This window comes from Cyprinodon tularosa, unplaced genomic scaffold (genome assembly GCF_016077235.1).
Source record: "Cyprinodon tularosa strain WSP-4 unplaced genomic scaffold, ASM1607723v1 ctg24, whole genome shotgun sequence".
NCBI lineage: Eukaryota > Metazoa > Chordata > Actinopteri > Cyprinodontiformes > Cyprinodontidae > Cyprinodon > Cyprinodon tularosa.
In genome coordinates, this window is record NW_024038896.1 from 1700306 (window position 1) to 1720000 (window position 19695).

Genomic DNA, 19695 nt, shown 5'->3' on the forward strand with positions numbered 1-19695 from the left:
GAGCTCAAACAATCCTCCAGCCTCAGCCTCCCAGTAGCTTGGATTACAGGTGAGAGCCACCACACCCGGCGAGGAGCAGCTGCTCTGACAGGAGCATCACCTGGAAAGAGGAGGAGATACAAGGAGAGACAGGAGAGGGACACCTAGAGGTGGGAGAGGTAACTGCACATAGTCAACTTTTATTGCTCTGAAATGCCTTTATGTATTTAAAACTTTGTGACTTTAAAAACTGACTTTGTTTTTAAATTCCCATCTCTAAAACAATTTGATTGTGTAGAAGTTGTTAATTATTGCCTCCAGTAATTTTTTATTTAAAAACAACAGTTTATTTTTTTGTTTATAAAACTACTGAGTTCATATTGACTGATTAACAAGGTAAGTAGCCTGTGGGTCTGAAAAAGTATTTAGAACAGAAACTTTACAAATGAACCGGTTCTAATTTCTGTCTTTCTTTCAATAAGCCTTCAGCCAAAGGACAACACGCTGCCATGTCCTCAGCTATAAGGTTTTATTAAAGAATAAACCAAAAGATTTATCAGATCCTCTCTTGAACCAGTGTTTTCATTCATGTCTTTTCATTTCCTGATACCATAAGTAAACTTTTCACTTTCTACAATAATCTTAGACTTCTGAAATCTTTTAGCTGTTCTATATTTTAGATCTAAATGATAAATAGATGTGTCAGGCTGCGGAAAAGTAATTCTGAAAGAGATTACAGAGCTCACTGGTCAAAAGGGCACAGAAGTGCTTGTTCTTCCTGCAGAGGATGAGTAGAGCCCACCTGCCCCCACCCATCCTCACCACCTTCTACAGAAGCACCATAGAGAGCGTTCTGACCAGCTGTCTCACTGTGTGGGGTGGAGGCTGCATCGCCTCAGACTGGAAGAAGGTGAAAAGAGTGGTGAGAACAGCAGAGAGGATCATCAGGGCTCCTCTTCCCTCCATTACAGACATTTCATCCCAGCGCTGTGTGTCCAGAATCCATAACGTCATCAGCGACCCCTCACTCCCCCACCATGTACTGTTCTCCCTGCTGCCCTCTGGGAAAAGGCTTTGCAGCATTCGCTGTAGGACCAGCAGGTTCTGCAACAGTTTTTTCTGCGCTGCATAAGTCAGTTGAACTGTTTAAACTCTAATCAAGTGACAAATGGAGACTCTGCATCACCCTTGCAAACATAATATTTGCAAAACATTGCAAATTTCCTAATCCCTTTAAATGAAACTCAACTCAGTGTTCTACTGCATTTTGCACCATATTCATTTAATTATTTTGCACTGCTCTGAAACTTCCATATCAATGCCTTTTGAACCACGTCTTTAAACTGGTTTTCTTCTTCTCCTGCACTGGTCACATTTTGATCACTGCTGTACTTTATAAATGGAAATGTTCATTTCACTGCAAAGCTGCTCATTCACAGTTTAAAAGCTGTAGGCATCAAAATTTCATTTTATATAGACTTTGTGTATTTAAAATTAAAATAAAGTTTGTCTAAGTCTAAGAGCTGTCAGATTTAGATAAATCACAACCGATGTCAATTCTTGTCTTAAACAGTTTACTGTATGAATCATCTTGATCAGGACCCACCAGATGTACATATATTTATGTAAAGCATTTCTTTGTGTCTACCTTTCACAAAATTTGGCAGATTTTAAGAATGCATCAGTAGGGAAATTCTCTGAAAATATTTGTTTTGGAGAGACATATTCAATAAAACGTGTCTGCACTCATAAAAAAATTAATTTAAACTAAAGTCACACCGAGGTGTAGCTATACTTTGGAAAGGTTTTGACTTAATTTTGAAAAATACTCAGAATAAACAGAGAGCTGATATCTAGGGTCTGTCACAGTCCTAGAGAATGACTTAAGGAAAATGACCAGAGAATATATTTCCCTCACAGGTATAATGATCTTCTATTGATCACTTATGAGACTGATTATTGTTTTACTGAAATGTTTTTATCATCTGGTCATCAGAGCTTGATGTAGTATCAGCTGACCTCCAGTAGGAGGTGGTGTTGGACAAATTTCACAGCTGCTGTTTGAAGGTTTTTGATGAAAAAAGAAGCTAAAATAAGTAATAAAGCAGCTGTGTTTTGTTCCAATGTAACTGTAGGTGTGGCAGTATTGTAGTAATGAGAATAAAAAGACTGGGTCTCACTGTGTTGCTCAGGCTGAACTACAGCATCTATTCACAGAGGCGATCCCACTACTGGGCAGTACGGGGGATTTGACCTGCTCCGTTTCCGACCTGGGCCGGTTCACCCCTCCTTAGATGACCTGGTGGTCCTAGGCTCCCCCAGGATCACCATATCTATACTGAACTTAGTGTGGACCCCTGCTCAACATAGGCCACTGCAGCTCAGAGCTCCTGAGCTCAAACAATCCTCCAGCCTCAGCCTCCCAGTAGCTTGGATTACAGGTGAGAGCCACCACACCCGGCGAGGAGCAGCTGCTCTGACAGGAGCATCACCTGGAAAGAGGAGGAGATACAAGGAGAGAAAGGAGAGGGACACCTAGAGGTGGGAGAGGTAACTGCACATAGTCAACTTTTATTGCTCTGAAATGCCTTTATGTATTTAAACTATGTGACTTTAAAAACTGACTTTGTTTTTAAATTCCCATCTCTAAAACAATTTGATTGTGTAGAAGTTGTTAATTATTGCCTCCAGTAATTTTTTTATTTAAAAACAACAGTTTATTTTTTTGTTTATAAAACTACTGAGTTAATTTTGACTGATTAACAAGGTGGAGATGGGGGGGTCTAAATCACTTGAGGGAGGCGTTATAGAGATTGATGACCACAGGTAGGAATGACTGTGGCTCTCTGTGGTGCATCTGGTAGGAGGAGTCTTCTGCTGAAGGAGCTCGTCTGCTGGACCAGTGTGTCGTGGAGAGGATGTGAGTCATTGTCTGATATGGACTGAAACCTGGACAGCATCCTCCTCTCTGCCACGGTGGTCTGGTTGTCCAACTGCTCCCCCACAACATCCCCGGCCCTCTTGATCAGTTTGTTTAGTCTGTTGTTGCCAGCGACCCTCAGCCCACTGCCCCAGCATTTGATAGCAAAGAAGAGCGTGCTAGCAACAACTGACTCATAGAACATCCTCAGCATCACCTAACAGATGTTAAAGGACCTCAGCCTCCTCAGGAAAAATAGTTGGCTTTGGCCCTTTTTGTAGACCGCCTTGGTGTTTCTAGTCCAGTCCAACTTATTGTTAAAGTACACTCCCACTTATGCTCCTCCACAGTGTCAACAGGAACCCCCTGGATGGAAACAGGGGTCACAGGTGTTTTTGTCCTCCTCAGATCCACTATTAGCTCCTTAGTCTTTGTCACGTTCAGCTGCAGATGGTTCAGCTCACTCCAAGTGACAAAGTTGCCAACCACGGTCCTGTATTCACTCTCCTCACCCTTTTCAATGCAGCCAACAATTGCTGAGTCATCAGAAAACTTCTGAAGGTGGCAGGACTGCAATAGTTGAAGACATTCCCCTGGGGCGCCCCAGTGTTGCTGACCACCCTGTCAGACACACAGTTCTGTAGGCGTACATACTGTGGTCTGCCCGTCAGGTAATCAACAATCCAGGACACGATGAGGGCCTCCACCTGCATCGCAGTCATCTTCTCACCCAGTAGAGCTGGGCGGATGGTGTTGAAGGCACTGGAGAAATCAAAGAGCATGATTCTCACAGTGCTCACCGACTTTTCCAGATGATTGTAGACTCTGTTTAGCAGGAAGATGATGCTGTCCTCAAATCCCAGGCAGGGCTGGTAGGCGAACTGTACTGGATCAGGGAAGGGCCTGACTATGGGTCTTAGCTGCTCCAGGACTAGCCTCTCAAAGGTCTTCATGATATGGGACGTCAGTGCTAACGGTCTGTAGTCCTGAGGGTCGCTAGGGCGCGACGTGTTTGGCACAGGAACGAGGCAGGACGTCTTCCACAGCACGGGGACTCTCTGGAGGAGCATGCTCAGACTGAAGACTAGGCTAAATATTCCACACAGCTGATAAGAACTTTGAGCACCCAGGGGAGTACACCATTGGGGCCCGCAGCTTTGCTGGAGTGGAGTCTGGTTAGCTGTCTTCTCACCAGGTCAGGAGTAAAAAAACAGTTTCTTTCTCTGTTTATAAAACTACTGAGTTCATATTGACTGATTAACAAGGTAATTAGATTGTAGGTCTGAAAAAGTATTTAGAACAAACTTTACAAATGAACCGGTTCTAATTTCTGTCTTTATTTCAATAAGCCTTCATCCAAAGGACAACATGCTGCCATGTCCTCAGCTATAATGTTTTATTAAAGAATAAACCAAAAGATTTATCATATCCTCTCTTGAACCAGTGTTTTTCATTCATCTTTTCAGTTCCTGATCGCACAAGTAAAATTTTCCACTTTCTACAATAATTTTAGTCTTCTGAAATCCTCTAGCTGTTCTGTATTTTAGATCTAAATGATAAATAGATCTGTCAGACTGCTGAAAAGTCCTTCTGAAAGAGAACTGTCAGATTTAGATAAATCACAACTGAATCTTGATCAGGACCCACCAGATGTACATATATTTATGTAAAGCATTTCTATGTGTCTACCTTTCACAGCATTTGGCAGATTTTAAGAAAGCATCAGAAGGGAAATTCTCTGAAAATATGTGTTTTGGAGAGACATATTTAACAAAACGTGTCTTCACTCATCAAATGTACATTTATTTTAAAAATACAGGATCTATTAAATATTTCATAAATCAGTGAAGGTCATAGTTGAATCATGGGTCACTTTGAATATTCTGTCAGTCACTTTTAATAACAGAGCCAACCATTGTACATTCAAATCTGCTAATTTAATAGATATAATTGGTTTATATTTGCATAGCGGTTGTTGTTGTTTGTAGCTTTAGCTACATCCTTATGATATTCAGTCGATTCAGGGCAGTTTTATGTAACATACACTTGTTATAAAGAATCTGTTAAGTCAGTTAAATCCTAATAAGCAGCGGGTTTAGGATAAATTAAAATAAATATTAATTAATTAGCAGTGCAAAACCCAGCTTTAGAGTTGCTGTCTAAATTTTGAATTTAAATTTGCTTATAAAAAAAGCTTTAGATAGCAGATCGAATACATTTTTCTCTCTTGACCTGTCTAAACCAGCTATCCTTTTTTTTAAATCTAAAAATCCTAATTGCTCCTTATAGAGTTTTTTTTATTAAATTGAACACGAGTAACCACATCCAACCTTGATAGATGTCATCTCTTTAGAATCCAGAATCCACTACAACTGAACCTCTGGCAACATAAAGTAGGTTAAATATCATGCCCTGCTGTGATGAAACAAAGAACAGATAAAAAACAAAATTATTAACATTTGTCAGTCTGAAAAAGCTCATAAACATCTTCTAATGTCTTGGGATTCCAGTCAAAAGAAAATATCTACAAATGCAAAGACGTAAATTAGTTATTAACCTTGCAAGATTTTTCCAATAGCAACTCAACAACACATCCAAGAAACCAAAATAAAATCCAGACCCTAATCCGGAACCTAAAACTTCAAGTAACCTTTTTCCATCCAATTAAGATTTGATTAGCTAAATAGTCGTTAGTTGCAGCCCTAGTTTATTGGAATAGGATAAGAAAGAGACTGTGGAAGACCAAAACAACTGTTGACTAAAAAAAGCAACCACTGTGAAAAGATCTCACCTTTGGAGCATTTTTGTTTGTTTGTTTGTTGTAAAATCTTATTTATGGAGAAATGCACTCAATAAACATAACATAACATAAAAAATAAAACTCCATAAAAAAAAAAAAATCAATTCTCCAGTCCTTATGTCCTGCAGCAAATGTGTATCCTTTGACTTAAGCAAACTACATACACATTAATCTAAAGCACTCCAGCAATCCCAAAACAAAAGGATTTGAAGTTTAATAGTCAAAATCTGGATTTGTAAATCAGATTGAGAAGCTTTGAAATTACCTTAAACAGGGTGTCTATGCTTGATAACCCTCCAATGAGGTGAAATTAAAATAAGTCCTAAAGTTGACTTTACATCTAAAAACAGGTTTATATGGCTGTTGTAGTTAAGCACTATATGAGATGATAAATAATTATTTTAGGATTAGGATTATTAGGTTTAGGGGTAGTAATTTTGTTTCTAGGTTGATTTATACCTTTTTTCCCCCTTTTTGTGAAACTAAATATTCATTTGAAACTTGTTGATTGTGTGTACTCAGGTCATCTTTGTTCAATTACATGATCTGAAACATTTATGAAAGACAAAGGGGCAAAAAAAAAAAAAAGAAGAAATTTCAGAGCAATAAAAGTTGACTATGTGCAGTTACCTCTCCCACCCCTAGGTGTCCCTCTGCTGTGTCTCCTGCTATCTCCTCCTTTTTCCAGGTGATGTTCCTGTCAGAGCAGCAGCTCCTCGCCGGGTGTGGTGGCTCTCACCTGTAATCCAAGCTACTGGGAGGCTGAGGCTGGAGGATTGTTTGAGCTCAGGAGCTCTGAGCTGCAGTGGCCTATGTTGAGCAGGGGTCCATACTAAGTTCAGTATAGATATGGTGATCCTGGGGGAGCCTAGGACCACCAGGTCAGCTAAGGAGGGGTGAACCGGCCCAGGTCGGAAACGGAGCAGGTCAAATCCCCCGTACTGCCCAGTAGTGGGATCACCTCTGTGAATAGATACTGTAGTTCAGCCTGAGCAACACAGTGAGACCCAGTCTTTTTATACTCATCACTACAATACTGCCACACCTACAGTTACAGTGGAACAAAACACAGCTGCTGTATTACTTATTTTAGCTTCTTTTTTCATCAAAAACCTTCAAACAGCAGCTGTGAAATTTGTCCAACACCGCCTCCTACTGGAGGTCAGCTGATACTACATCAAGCTCTGATGACCAGATGATAAAATAATTTCAGTAAAACAATAATCAGTCTCATAAGTGATCAATAGAAGATCATTATACCTGTGAGGGAAATATGTTCTCTGGTCATTTTCCTTAAGTCATTCTCTAGGACTGTGACAGACCCTAGATATCAGCTCTCTGTTTATTCTGAGTATTTTTCAAAATTAAGTCAAAACCTTTCCAAAGTATAGCTACACCTCGGTGTGACTTTAGTTTAAATTAAATTTTTTATGAGTGAAGACACGTTTTATTGAATATGTCTGTCCAAAACACATATTTCAGAGAATTCCCCTACTAATGCATTCTTAAAATCTGCCAAATGTTGTGAAAGGTAGACACATAGAAATGCTTTACATAAATATATGTACATCTGGTGGGTCCTGATCAAGATGATTCATACAGTAAACTCTTTAAGAAGAGAATTTACATTGGTTGTGATTCATCTAAGTCTGATAGCTCTCAGGCTTTATTTTCATTTTAAATACACAAAGTCTATTTAAAATGCAATTTTGATGCCTACAGCTTTTAAACCATGAATGAGCAGCTTTGCAGTAAAATGAACATTTCCATTTATAAAGTACAGCAGTGATCAAAATGTGACCAGTGCAGGAGAAGAAGAAAACCAGTTTAAAGACGTGGTTCAAAAGGCATTGATATGGAAGTTTCAGAGGGTGCAAAGAAAATAAATGAATGTGGTGCAAAATGCAGTAAAACACTGAGGTGAGTTTCATTTAAAGGGATTAGGAAATTCGCCATGCTTTGCAAATATTATGTTTACAAGTGTGATGCAGAGTCTCCATTTGTGACTTGATTAGTTTCAACAGTTCAACAGTCTAAAGACAGCGGAAAAAACTGTTGCAGAACCTGCTGGTCCTACAGCGAATGCTGCAAAGCCTTTTCCCAGAGGGCAGCAGGGAGAACAGTACATGGTGGGGGAGTGAGGGGTCGCTGATGATGTTATGGATTCTGGACACACAGCGCTGGGATGAAATGTCTGTAATGGAGGGAAGAGGAGCCCTGATGATCCTCTCTGCTGTTCTCACCACTCTTTTCACCTTCTTCCAGTCTGAGGCGATGCAGCCTCCACTCCACACAGTGAGACAGCTGGTCAGAACGCTCTCTATGGTGCTTCTGTAGAAGGTGGTGAGGATGGGTGGGATCTACTCATCCTCTACAGGAAGAACAAGCACTTCTGTGCCCTTTTGACCAGTGAGCTCTGTAATCTCTTTCAGAATGACTTTTCAGCAGCCTGACACATCTATTTATCATTTAGATCTGAAATAAAGAACAGCTAGAAGATTTCAGAAGTCTAAAATTATTGTAGAAAGTGAAAAGTTTGTGTGATCAGGAAATGAAAAGATATAAGATTGATGACATATTTAATAGATTCTGTATTTTCAAAATAAATGTCCAGTTAAACAATAATCTGTCTCATAAGTGATCAATAGAAGATCCTTACACCTGTGAGGGAAATATGTTCTCTGGTCATTTCACTAAGTCAGAGATGTGCGTATTCCTCTGCCTGTTGATATTTGATAAATGAAAAGAAAGTGTTATCTGACTGAGTCAAATAACACACACCTATGCCATCATCTACCTGCTGCAGCAGGCGCTCACCCACCTGGAGCACTGTGAGAGTCATGTTCTTTGACTTTTCCAGCACTTTCAACACCATCAGATCACAGCTGCTGAGAGTGAAGGTGGAGGACGCTGGAGTGGACAGACATTTTGCTGCCCGGACCATCAACTACCTCACCGAACGCCTTCAGTATGCAAGTTCTCAGATGACCTGGCCAATATAGGCTGTGTTTCTGAGCAAAACGAGCTGGTGTCACTCGTAATGAACTTTGTGGACTGGTGTATGAAGAACCACCTGTGTCTTAACACCAGTAAGACCAAAGAGATGGTGATCAACTTCAGGAGAAAACTCCCACCTCACTCCCCCGTGAACATCCAGGGGCAGGACATAGAAACTGGAGAGTTTCAAATTCCTGGGTGTTCATGTCAATAATAAACTGGACTGGACTCATTACACCGACGCTCTGTATAAGAAGGGAGAGAACCGCACCTGAGTGAAGTTGCCCCCCCACCTTCTTCAAACCAGACAAAATTAGCGTCAAACATTTGTGCAACATTTGTGCAGCATAGTTTTCGTTTGTGCTGCTATCATTTTAAAGATATTAAGAAATGTTTCTAGAGGTCATCAAAGGTCAACCAGCCCCCCCACCTTCTTCAAATCAGACGAAATGGGTGTCAATTAACTCACCAGCGTTTGTACTGGTTTGTGCAGGAAAAATTTTTGTTTGTGCTGCTATCATTTTTTTAGTTTAAAATTATATAATCATAGGTTAGCAACTTATAATTTATATAAAATTCAGAGTTTCAGAATGAACAAATGTTCACTGATCTTTGATGGCTTCTACAATTATTAATATCATTAAAATGATAGCAGTACAAAAAAATTATATATTTTAAAATATGCATTTTAAACTTTTTTTATTTATTTTAAATACTTTATATTTAAAATTAATCTTAACATTTTATATTCTTGAATGGCAAAAATTTTCATTTGTACTTCTATCATTTTAATGATCATATTTTTAGAGGTCATCAAAGGTCAGTCAACATCTGTTTTTGCTGCACAAACATAGCAAAAATGTTTGACACAAATTTTGTCTAATTTGAAGAAGGTGGGGGGGCTGGTTTACCTTTGCATTTCCATTAATATCTTCAAAGCCAAAGCAGCACAAACGACAATTTTTGCTGCACAAACGGATCTGAGTTAATTGACACCCATTTCGTCTGATTTGAAGAAGGTGGGGGGGCTGGTTGACCTTTGATGACCTCTAAACATATTTCTTTACATCTTTACAATGGTAGCGGCACAAAGGTTTGACACTAATTTTGTCTGATTTGAAGAAGGTGGGGGGACCAACTTCACTCAGGTGAGAACCGCCTCCACCTCCTGAGGAGGTTTAGGTCCTTTGGAGTGAGCAGGCCCCTGCTTCATATCATCTATGACTCTGTGGTGGCATCAGCCCTCCTCTATGGTGTCTGCTGCCCCCCTAGCAGCTCAGAGCGGGACAGAAAGAGGCTGAACAAACTGGTGAGAAAGGCTGATTCTGTCCTAGGCCACACTCTGGATTCAGTGCAGGAAGGGGCTGAGGGAAGGGTGCAGTCCAAGCTTACATCCATCATGGACAACACCTTTCACCCTCTGCACCATTCTGTAGAGGAGCTCAGCGGCTCCATTAGTTTCTTCCTTTGGCACCACCTTCTCCTTTTGACTATTTGAGCTGATTTAATGAGTACATTTCTCCACTGTGAGATCTATAAAGTCAATCAATCAATGTTTAACAGGAGTATACCATTTCTCCCCTAAATAGGAGATCCAAACTACAAATGAGGTTGATAATACTTTTCATCAGTTCTTAACATATCATGGCTGGCAGAGCTCACAAACCAACCTGATAACACATCAGGGAAATGACTTCAAGACATAAGTAGAAACATTGCTGAGCCTTTAATATACTGGGTACATCAGCAGAAACTCACTTTCATTTTACAAAAGACACTTTTTAAAAATCAGTTCAAATAATACACTAAAAAAAACCATAATTAAATGTTCCATCTAATGTCCTGGAAACACAAATGATGGACATCTTCCACAGCTTGACAACTGACCATGACTCTCTGGGCTTAATTAGCTGTAAGAGGAAAGAAATTAGATTTAGTGGATGCATATAATTTGCATTCATTACATCCATAATCAGCAAAGATGACAACATAACCTAAACTATTGAGATCAGCAGAACTGATTTAACAACAGACCAACATGATCAAAATAAGATTAAATTCTCCGGTTTGGTGGAGAAGAAATTACTTTATGTTTATGTGAGTAGATATTATGTTGCGGTTTCTAACCTGCTCTGTCTTTCGTCCACTTCAGGGCGTGTCTGGGAGGCACAGCTGCTGTTGGGTGGTAGAAGGTACACCCAGCTCTTTTACACTGCGTGGCAAAACGACAAGGCTGTAGAGGAACAGAAACAAGTCAGAACTGCTCAGATTGAAAGCAACTACTAGGTGACTCCATGGTTAAAACCCTCTATGCAGAGCTACCTCTTAGTAGCCTGATAAACCAGACTAACGTGAGATTAAATGTGTAATATAGTCTGGCCCTGATGAATGAGACATCGGAAGATTGTTGATGGGAACCACCCCTTGTTTTTTTAAAACATGTCTGTGCCTATTGGCCAATACTCGTAGCGTGACAGAAAGCTGGTGGGGGAGTGTAAACACAAAAAAAAAAAAGCCTGTCGGTAAAATGGTGAATACGTCCTTCTTAAAACGAATGAGCGTAGAGCCTCTTCTTGCTCACGTTTAAAAAAAAAAACAAGTCTAATCCTTACAAGACTGATTCCAAAGCTGAGTCAATCGAGAACTGTTCAATAGTTGCCATCTTCCTTGTTTTGCTTTCTCCAGAGTCGCACAGCTTTTTCATCACGCTCTCAAAACCCCACCCGCTTTGGATCAAGAAATTCAAAACACATCACTGCGTTGTGATTGGCCAGCCACTTCTAGGGCCTGGGGCATTGATCGAGGCTAGATCACTCACAGGCAAAAATGACTTTGGACACAAGCGGGCGGGGCTAGTTACTATGCTAACCTATTTGCTTACCTTTGGATGAAAAAAGGGACAGTCCACTTTCTTGCACTCTGGGAAGAAGCGACACACGGTTGCATTCTGGTTTGGTTGCACAGCTGTCAGGATAAAATAAACAGAATTATTTTTCATGTATATAAAGGCACGCTCTAATTTTTTTTAATCTACAGTTGTAGCTTGTTGAACCACCCCTTTTTAACGGTAAAAGCCTAATTTTGCAGGCTTCATAGGTTGGTTCTATTCGTTTTGTATTTTAGAAAGTTTTGGTTTAGTTTTTTTTAAAATCTGAACAAATTGTGTTACACCAGGCAGTATGTTTTTTTGGAATCCTCAACTAAATCCTACCAGCAGAGATAGAACTGTGTTGTAACAGCCAGGATCAAGTCCTTCTCTACAAGACGGAAAAGTGCCAAATGCCGTTAAAAGAGGAGTTGCAGTTGTAAGGTAACGCAGCCATAAAGCTGCCTTGACCAAGGGGGGGATAACTGTTTTAATTCCTATTATGTGGTGGATGTATTTGAGTTCTTGTTTGCCCTCTTGTGTCATTCTCCCTTTCCCTAGCTCCCTTCTAGATTCATTTGTCACACCTGCTGATTAACCTTGTCTTTGTTTCTCTCTCCCATATATTCACCTCCTGCTCAGTCGCTGTTGCTGTTTTGTCATCATTTCATCCCCTTAAACTGAGTTTTCCTGTTTTTTCTATATTTTTGTGGATTCTTGGGAGTTATGTTTTGGAGTTTTACCTCTGTTGCCCCTTTTTGGTTAATTAAACCTGCAAGTAACCACCTTCAGCTTCAGTGTCTGCATGTGTCAAACCTCTACCCCACTGTGACAGTACTTCTTGTTAAAGGGCATATTTCTCACTCTTGTCACACAGTTGCTTATGATGAAAGGATTGCTGCAAGATCGACAACTTGATTTACTTGGCTCGGTGTTCTTAACTGTAATTATAATTACTGACTACAATGTATTTCATAGATATGAATCTAACAATATAATTATATTATATTAGATCCTGACCAAGTACCTTTTTGTTCAGCATAAATACAAAGAAAAGCAAAACAGAGCTGCTGTAAAGTTGCACAATAGATAGAGAACATTTAACATAAACACAGATTGTTTTACTATGAAGGCAATCAAAGGTTACCTGTTCTGGGTGGAGGAACAACAGAACCTCTGCGGCTAACGTGAGTGAAGGGACAGTCTGGCTTTGCGCAGCGAGCGTCATATTTACAGTTAGGATGCACAAAAAGGCATTTATCTCCAAATTTGCAGTTTGGGAAAGTCCTGAAAAAAACAACACAATAATCCATAATTTCTCAGAATAACTCGAACGCCTGGAAGATTTATGTACTCTAGTTCCATCAAAGTTACTCACTTGCACTGTGCTGTTGGGTGATGGTACATACACTCATCTCCACTTTTACAGACAGGCCAGAACTTGCAGCGCTCCATAACCTTCTGCTTCTTCATAGGGACATCATCCTCACCTGCCATCTCCATCTCCATCCTTTCATCTGTCAATAAATAAAGAAAAGTGCTCCATCTGTCATTTTGGTTTTTACTTAAGGGAACATAAAAAATATAACAGTGGAAATGCCAGACCTTCTGATGATGTGACCACACCCTGTAACCTGCTGAGGATGCTGACTTTGGGCTCCCTGTAAACCGGCAGGCCGGCAGCCTCTGTAACCTTTGCTGATGGTCTCACATCATCCAAATCCATGTCTCCGTCTAGAAGGTTACCCAGCGGGCTCGGAACACCGTCTAACGTCACAATGAACTTTGGACTGGAGGAGTCAACTCCCTCCCTTTAAACAAGAGACAGACATTTTAGGGGAGATTCGCAGGGAGAATAATAAAAAACCCCACAAAAAAATAAAATGTAATGCTCTGCAAAAAAAAGTATAAATCTTTGTACTTATGCACATGTTTTATGTTGAAACCAAGTGAACAGTTTTGATCTGAACTAGTGTAGGTCTAACTCCTTGTTTAGTTGACTAACTGTAAGAAAACTCTGCTGCAAACTTCTACAGCATTTCTTCCAGAATATCTCTGTCTTCAGGCAAATTGATACCAGTCCCACAACATGATGCATCCACCTCCATATTTCACAGTAGGGTGGATTTTTACTGGATGTTGGACAGCATTATGTTTATGTCACAGGTGCGCTGTGGGATTCTAGACTCCTGTTGGTTCACCTTTTCTTACTACCTTGCACCTGCTTCAATTAGTCAAGGCAGACAGCACTGTGAGGATAATGTTCTTCGATTTCTCTGCTGAATGTAACAATTCAGCCTGACTTACTTTAGGAGAAACTCCAGAAGACTCAGGTGGAGGCATCAACAATTGCCTGATCAAAGATTACCTAACAAACAGACTGCAGATACACTGAAGAGTCAACTGTCTAATCAAGTAGTCAGAAGCACAAGAGCACCACAGGGGATGCTACTCTGACCAGTCCTGTTTACTCTGTAGGCGTCTGACTTCCAGTACCAGACTGAGTCCTCTCATCTTCAGATACATACTTTGGCTCTACAGTCAGAGCACAAAGAGGTGGTGAACCGCTTTGTGGCATGGTGTGGAAACAATCATCTGATCATGAATGTCAATTAAACTAGGGAGGATGATTGTAGACTTCTAAAGAAACACGAACAAGGTGAAACCTATTAACATCAAAGGAGAAGGAGTTGAGGTGACGGAGGAGTATAGATACCTTGGTGTTCACCTGGACAATCTATAAGCAGATTGCTTGCTAAAGACGCTCAGGTCCTTTGTATGCAGCAAGATGCTGCATATCTTATAGCCGTGTGTTGTTGAGTGTGATATGCATCTGAGCAAATTACTTAAAAAAGGCTCAACAAGCTTATAAAAAAGGCCAGCTGTTCTATGAACTCTTCTAGAAACTGGAGAAGATTTCACAAAGAATTCCCAATAAAGTGAAGACAATTATAGACAACAATAAGCATCCTCTTCATCAGACTATTAAGAGAGTGTCTTCAGTAAGAGGCTTCTCCAGATCTGCTGCATGACAGACTGCTACAGGAGATCATTTCTGCCTATAGCTATAAACGTCTATAACAAGTCATTGGGAAAAAAAAGAGCAAAAAAGTTACAACAACACTTAATTTCCCTTTGGAATAAATAAAGTATTTTGTTGGTTGTAACTTGCAATGTTAAAGCTAATTCAGTGTGCATACCTGGCCTGGACTGTGCGTGGCAAAGCTGGGGTATGGACTTGTTGCTGACTTTGGACAGACGGTTCCTCCAAGGTCGGCCGACTCATTATGAAAGAGCGCGTATCTGAGGTCTTTGACTCACAGCCAGCAGGGGTTTCCACAGCTGTATAAAAATCAATTCAATGTGAGGAGGTAGGTTTACATTTGAGCAGTTGTTTAAACTTTCCCTAAAGGAAAAAAACACTTAGCAGGGAAAAGAAAAATCCATTGTCAAAAATAATTTATTTGATGTCTATTAAAATCTAGATTTTTGGGGGGTTTTACTGTAAATTAGTACTCTTTAATCACATTTGATTGTTTTATACAATGACATTTTGAGCGGTATGCTATAAAGTTTGGAAACTGTAGCCTAAAAAGTTGTATACCTTGTCTTTAAGAACTTAAATGTTGCTTGACTTGTCTACAGCAGTAACTGACCAAACAGGAGTAAGAAGAGACCCATACCATATTCAATCTGATGTTGTGTATCAGCGGCCTCTAACTGAAGACGTGAAGCCAATGATCTCGCTAGAGTTAGAGCAAAGAATTAATATTACATTAAATAACATAGATGAACAGAGATCGCTGTTAACTTCTTGCATACTTGGTGTTCTGGAGGCAGGCTGCTCCACAGCGGCGTATGCTTCCACTCTGGGGGCTAGGTTGTGCATCAGCTGGATGGCTGCAGATATCTCTTCGCTGCTGGCCAAGCGCGTACGAGGCGCCACAGGAACCGTCTGTCTCTGTGGCACTGCAGGAAAGTGTTAGGCCAGGAGAGCACAGGTGAGACTAAAACACAGATTTAACCTGTGATAACTCTAGACTTTCTGAATGATCTTGCTAGCATGTTAAACCGGCCGGTAACCTGGAGAATTGTGAGTGTTGCATTTCTGAATCTGTATCTGAAGGAAACTTACTTGCAGGATAAGATGTAGTTTTGGTGATTGAGTCCTGAGCCTCAGAGATGGCCTTCAGGATGAGATTCCTGTTGGCTTGTTTGGCTGGTGGGAGAGTCGGTCTAAATAAAATAAAACAATAAAAAGCTTGCTTGAGCTGAATGATGTATATATTATGAGGCCGAATGGAGTGGTGCACTAATAGGAAAATCCTGCTCGATATCAATATCAAAAATTGTTATTGTTGTTATGGGAAATTACTGATATTTATATCAAGGGTGTAACTTTGTGATGAAACTTGGGGGGACACTAAGGCTGATGGACCTACAGTTTCCTATTGTACTTTCCTATTGTTGAGGACACGAAAGAACCAAACTATACTTATATGTATATCTATGGGTAGTTAGACATTAAGTATAAAAAAAAAAGGATGAATAACAGCTGATTCCGATGCCAACAGCAACATATCATGCCTCCCTAGTATGGACACAATTTCAGTTTCATTCATCCATCTATTAATCCATCCAGAAAACAGGAATACATTGGTGGATGTTTTCCCTTTGCAGCAAAATCAAATTTAGAAATTTGTCCCACATATTGTGAGAGACAAAGTTTATGTTTTAAAATTATTGGTGGGGACTGTCCCCACCAGTCCTTCAAGAAGTTACGACTGTGATTTCTATATTTATTTGCAAAACCAACCAAATTGCTGACAATAGTTCTCTGCTTTGGTCAAACACCCAAACTACCACGCTGCTTTAGTAAGACTAACTTTCGCTCAGGTTTGGAGGGAAGCGACACTCTGCTGGAGAGGCTTCTGCTGCCATAACTCGGGTCATCTTCTTCTGCATCATCACTTTCTTCCTCGTCTTCCTCGTCTGCTCTGTTCACTCGAACGACAGAGCTCGCCACGGGAGCCTTCCTTTTCCGTGACATCTCCTCCTGCTGGGAAGAGGAGCGCAGCCATCGTTAAAAACACAACAAGGACATCTGCAAAGAAACTGAGCATTTTAATAATTCTGCCTGCTATCAAATGTTTTCATTAGAGCATTTCCAAAATAGCACCAATATACAGACTCAAAATCTCTCATCAAGTGTCATACAGAGCTGTTTGCATCTACATTTTTTAAACAAACATGTCAAGTCATGTCACGCCCAGACAAAATTGTAAGTCAAATGATAAATTTACTTCAAGTTCATGGTCTTAAGGAAAAGTTAGATGATCCTGAAAAACCTTGAAGAGGACCTAAAACAATTGTCTTACACTTGAGCTAAACGTTGTAGCACATAGTCCTTTGAGAACAAGATTATATAGAACTCATTATATAGAATACATTTGAATTGAAAAAGCTCCCTGGTTGAGAAGCGAAACGTCTTCAAACTTGGAATCTCGGGCATCAAATGCTGCTGAACTTTTAACTTTTAGCCCTTTAAATTGTTCATCTCATTGTATTTTTCAATAACGCATTTTTTGCACAAATGCCATTTTGCACTGAACCACTGCAACTTGCACACTGTCTCTTATCCTCTGCACTGTTCACACTTTGACCACTGCTGCACTTTTTGTATTTTTCTATAACTCGTGCCATTGTGAAATATCAATGCAACGTTCATAAGCTGTATGTAACGCAATTTCGTTCTGTATGCACCCTGTGCATACAAAATGACAAATAAAGAAGTCTAAGTCTAAGTCTAAGAAACCAAGTCCAGTGGATTGTTTTTAATAATTTTTTTTTTTTTTTTGTAAAGATTATTTAGATTTTTACAAGAGACTATTTTCTGTTTGGTAACCTGAGATATTGTAGAGCTTTCAGGTCTGTGTTACAGAAGTAAGAACAAGAACAACTGTCATTATAGCAGACGGATAGAAAATGACCTTATACTCTAGCAGTATTTCAAGGTTTAGCAATTTATCAGTCAGCATAAACAAAATTAACAAGACAAAATATATGTGCCAGATAAGAATAAAACACAAGTTTTATTAGTTCCCACATGACATCAGCCTTCGCCTGTGCTGCCATTATGATGGCACAATAAACCTGGAAGCAGCTTTCCACTTCATTGATCGCACATAAGAGAACAGCGATCGCTGTATGCCATTGGGTTCAAAGGTTAAAATAAAAATGTGATAAAGCAGTAAAGAAGCGTATTCATGACATGTCAAGAATCAGAAGAAGAAAAAGTGACCAAAATATTCCACCAGGCATTGAGCGTTGATGAGAATGGAAGGTTAACATCCAGACAAAAAGCCATCTAATATGGCACCAAATACTCAAATCACTTAATTAGTAGTAAAGACACTCTTAGATGTTTTAGAAAAGTGGATGTAGCTTAACAAATGTAAACAAACATCCATGTACACTAAGAAGAATAGGACAGAAATGCCTAGTTAATACATCTAAATGCACACATTTCTGTAAAGTCTTGTAGAAACCTTCATATTAAATCTGAATTTGTTTCGATTTTGAGATTATGAATGCAAACTATCAGCAAATTTATCAGTATCCTTCATGGAATAAACAACATAGTTTACTTACCCTGCATTTTGGATTTGTTCACCTCCTATAGATCTATACCAATAAAAGCTACACACCTAAATGCCAAATGTAGTTTGAATATAAAAAAGGCTTCACAGCACCTTGCTCAGCCCTGCTCTGGATGCTCTGCTGCTCCGTCCGTCCTGCTGCCTTATACTAGAGGATCCTTCTGTCGGTCGACACAACTCCAGAGAGCTCATAGAAGTAAACCTAGTCTGACCAGGTCTGTAGATCTCAGCAGTTGGCCGACCTGTAGCTCCACGGATGCGACCTTGTCTCGTTTCTACAGGTTCTTCAGCAATGAGATCATCGTCCATCTCAGGTTTGATATCAATAACAGCTTCTGAAGGGAGAGGCTCCGTGCTAGACTTAACAGCTGAGGTGTGTCGTGAGAAGCCCTTTCCCAGCATCCCTTTCCTAAAAACAAACAACAAGTGTGTGTATTACACCACTTACAAAATCAATCTGCATTCAAACTATGAACATCTCTGATGTTGCTGGTATTTTCAAATATCGATTACTGTAAAAATGTCCTGTATAGTGATTATTTATTCTCCAGGTGCACAGTTTTTTATATTATGAAAAAAATTTACAGTGCAGATTTTATCGTTTATCTTTTAACTCTTCACTAGTATGTTATTCTTATACATTTTCCTAAAGACCAATTTATGGGTCTGACGCATAGCATCTGCAACCGTCAAATCTGTCTCTGTGCGCGACCATGCCCCCCACGCAGAGGTTCTGCAACTGTCGTAGCGCACATAAAAAATATCCTGACTACGCATCGGGCGCTCACAAATCTGTGCAGATCACAAGCGGAAGTGCGCAGACAAAAAGCAGCTGTGATTGGTCCTTGGTATGCCTTTCCAGCTGTCTAATTGCTCTTTCTTCACGTTTCGGTGCCGGGGTGTACCATTTTTAAAAACCGAGGAACAACTTCAGTGGACAACTACGATGAAAGGTTAATCGGTCTTTTTCCCAACTCCATTAACAGAACCTGTTCCTCTTCTATGTCTAGCAACTTTAGATCCATCTCCGTGATATCTTGAAGACACGCCATTGTTGTTTTGGAAAATAAACAATCTCGCTAGCGCCGTCGAAGTTCTCGTGACCATCTGCCCAAAAAGTTCTCTAATAGGCTCCCCCTTGCGCTTTGGCCGGAAACTGCTTTGCATCCCTAGAAATTCCAGACCGACATTGCAGAAGCATACCAGCAAAACTGGTTCGCGACCAGACCCAAGCGACATTTGATGTATGCGATTGCAGAAGTATAATCTGCCCTTAAGGTCCACATTTGTATGAACACCACAATTTCCCCATTGTGGGACAATATAGCAATTTTCTATCATATTCTATTCAAATACAGAGAGATTCCAGGTACCTGCTGTCATAAGCAGAACTCGACACAGGAGCTTCAATCCTATCAGTCCGTGAGCTGGAGACCGCTAGCAGCTTCAAGTCGTCCCCTCTGCCATTTTCATT

The 19695-nt window shown here is 40.1% G+C and overlaps 1 protein-coding gene across 2 annotated transcripts in view; it reads right to left on the reverse strand.

The window, feature by feature from the left end:
* Nucleotides 1–10399: 10399 nt before the first annotated feature.
* Nucleotides 10400–19695, reverse strand: part of zc3h14 (zinc finger CCCH-type containing 14) — a 10256-nt gene continuing 960 nt past the window's right edge. Inside the window, exons 5-17 of one of the 2 annotated variants that reach the window (XM_038287552.1) lie at nucleotides 19595–19695; nucleotides 18315–18630; nucleotides 16449–16618; nucleotides 15698–15798; nucleotides 15385–15531; nucleotides 15246–15308; nucleotides 14763–14904; nucleotides 13168–13373; nucleotides 12941–13079; nucleotides 12710–12849; nucleotides 11578–11660; nucleotides 10824–10929; nucleotides 10400–10606 (exon numbers count right to left, since the gene is read on the reverse strand). The exon at nucleotides 19595–19695 is cut by the window's right edge and continues 68 nt beyond it. In XM_038287552.1, coding sequence (XP_038143480.1) covers nucleotides 10599–10606; nucleotides 10824–10929; nucleotides 11578–11660; nucleotides 12710–12849; nucleotides 12941–13079; nucleotides 13168–13373; nucleotides 14763–14904; nucleotides 15246–15308; nucleotides 15385–15531; nucleotides 15698–15798; nucleotides 16449–16618; nucleotides 18315–18630; nucleotides 19595–19695 — 1722 coding nt within the window. In that variant the 3' untranslated portion in view covers nucleotides 10400–10598. Of the gene's footprint in view, nucleotides 10607–10823; nucleotides 10930–11577; nucleotides 11661–12709; nucleotides 12850–12940; nucleotides 13080–13167; nucleotides 13374–14762; nucleotides 14905–15245; nucleotides 15309–15384; nucleotides 15532–15697; nucleotides 15799–16448; nucleotides 16622–18314; nucleotides 18631–19594 lie in introns of both variants that reach the window. The other variant, XM_038287551.1, reaches the window with a different exon arrangement.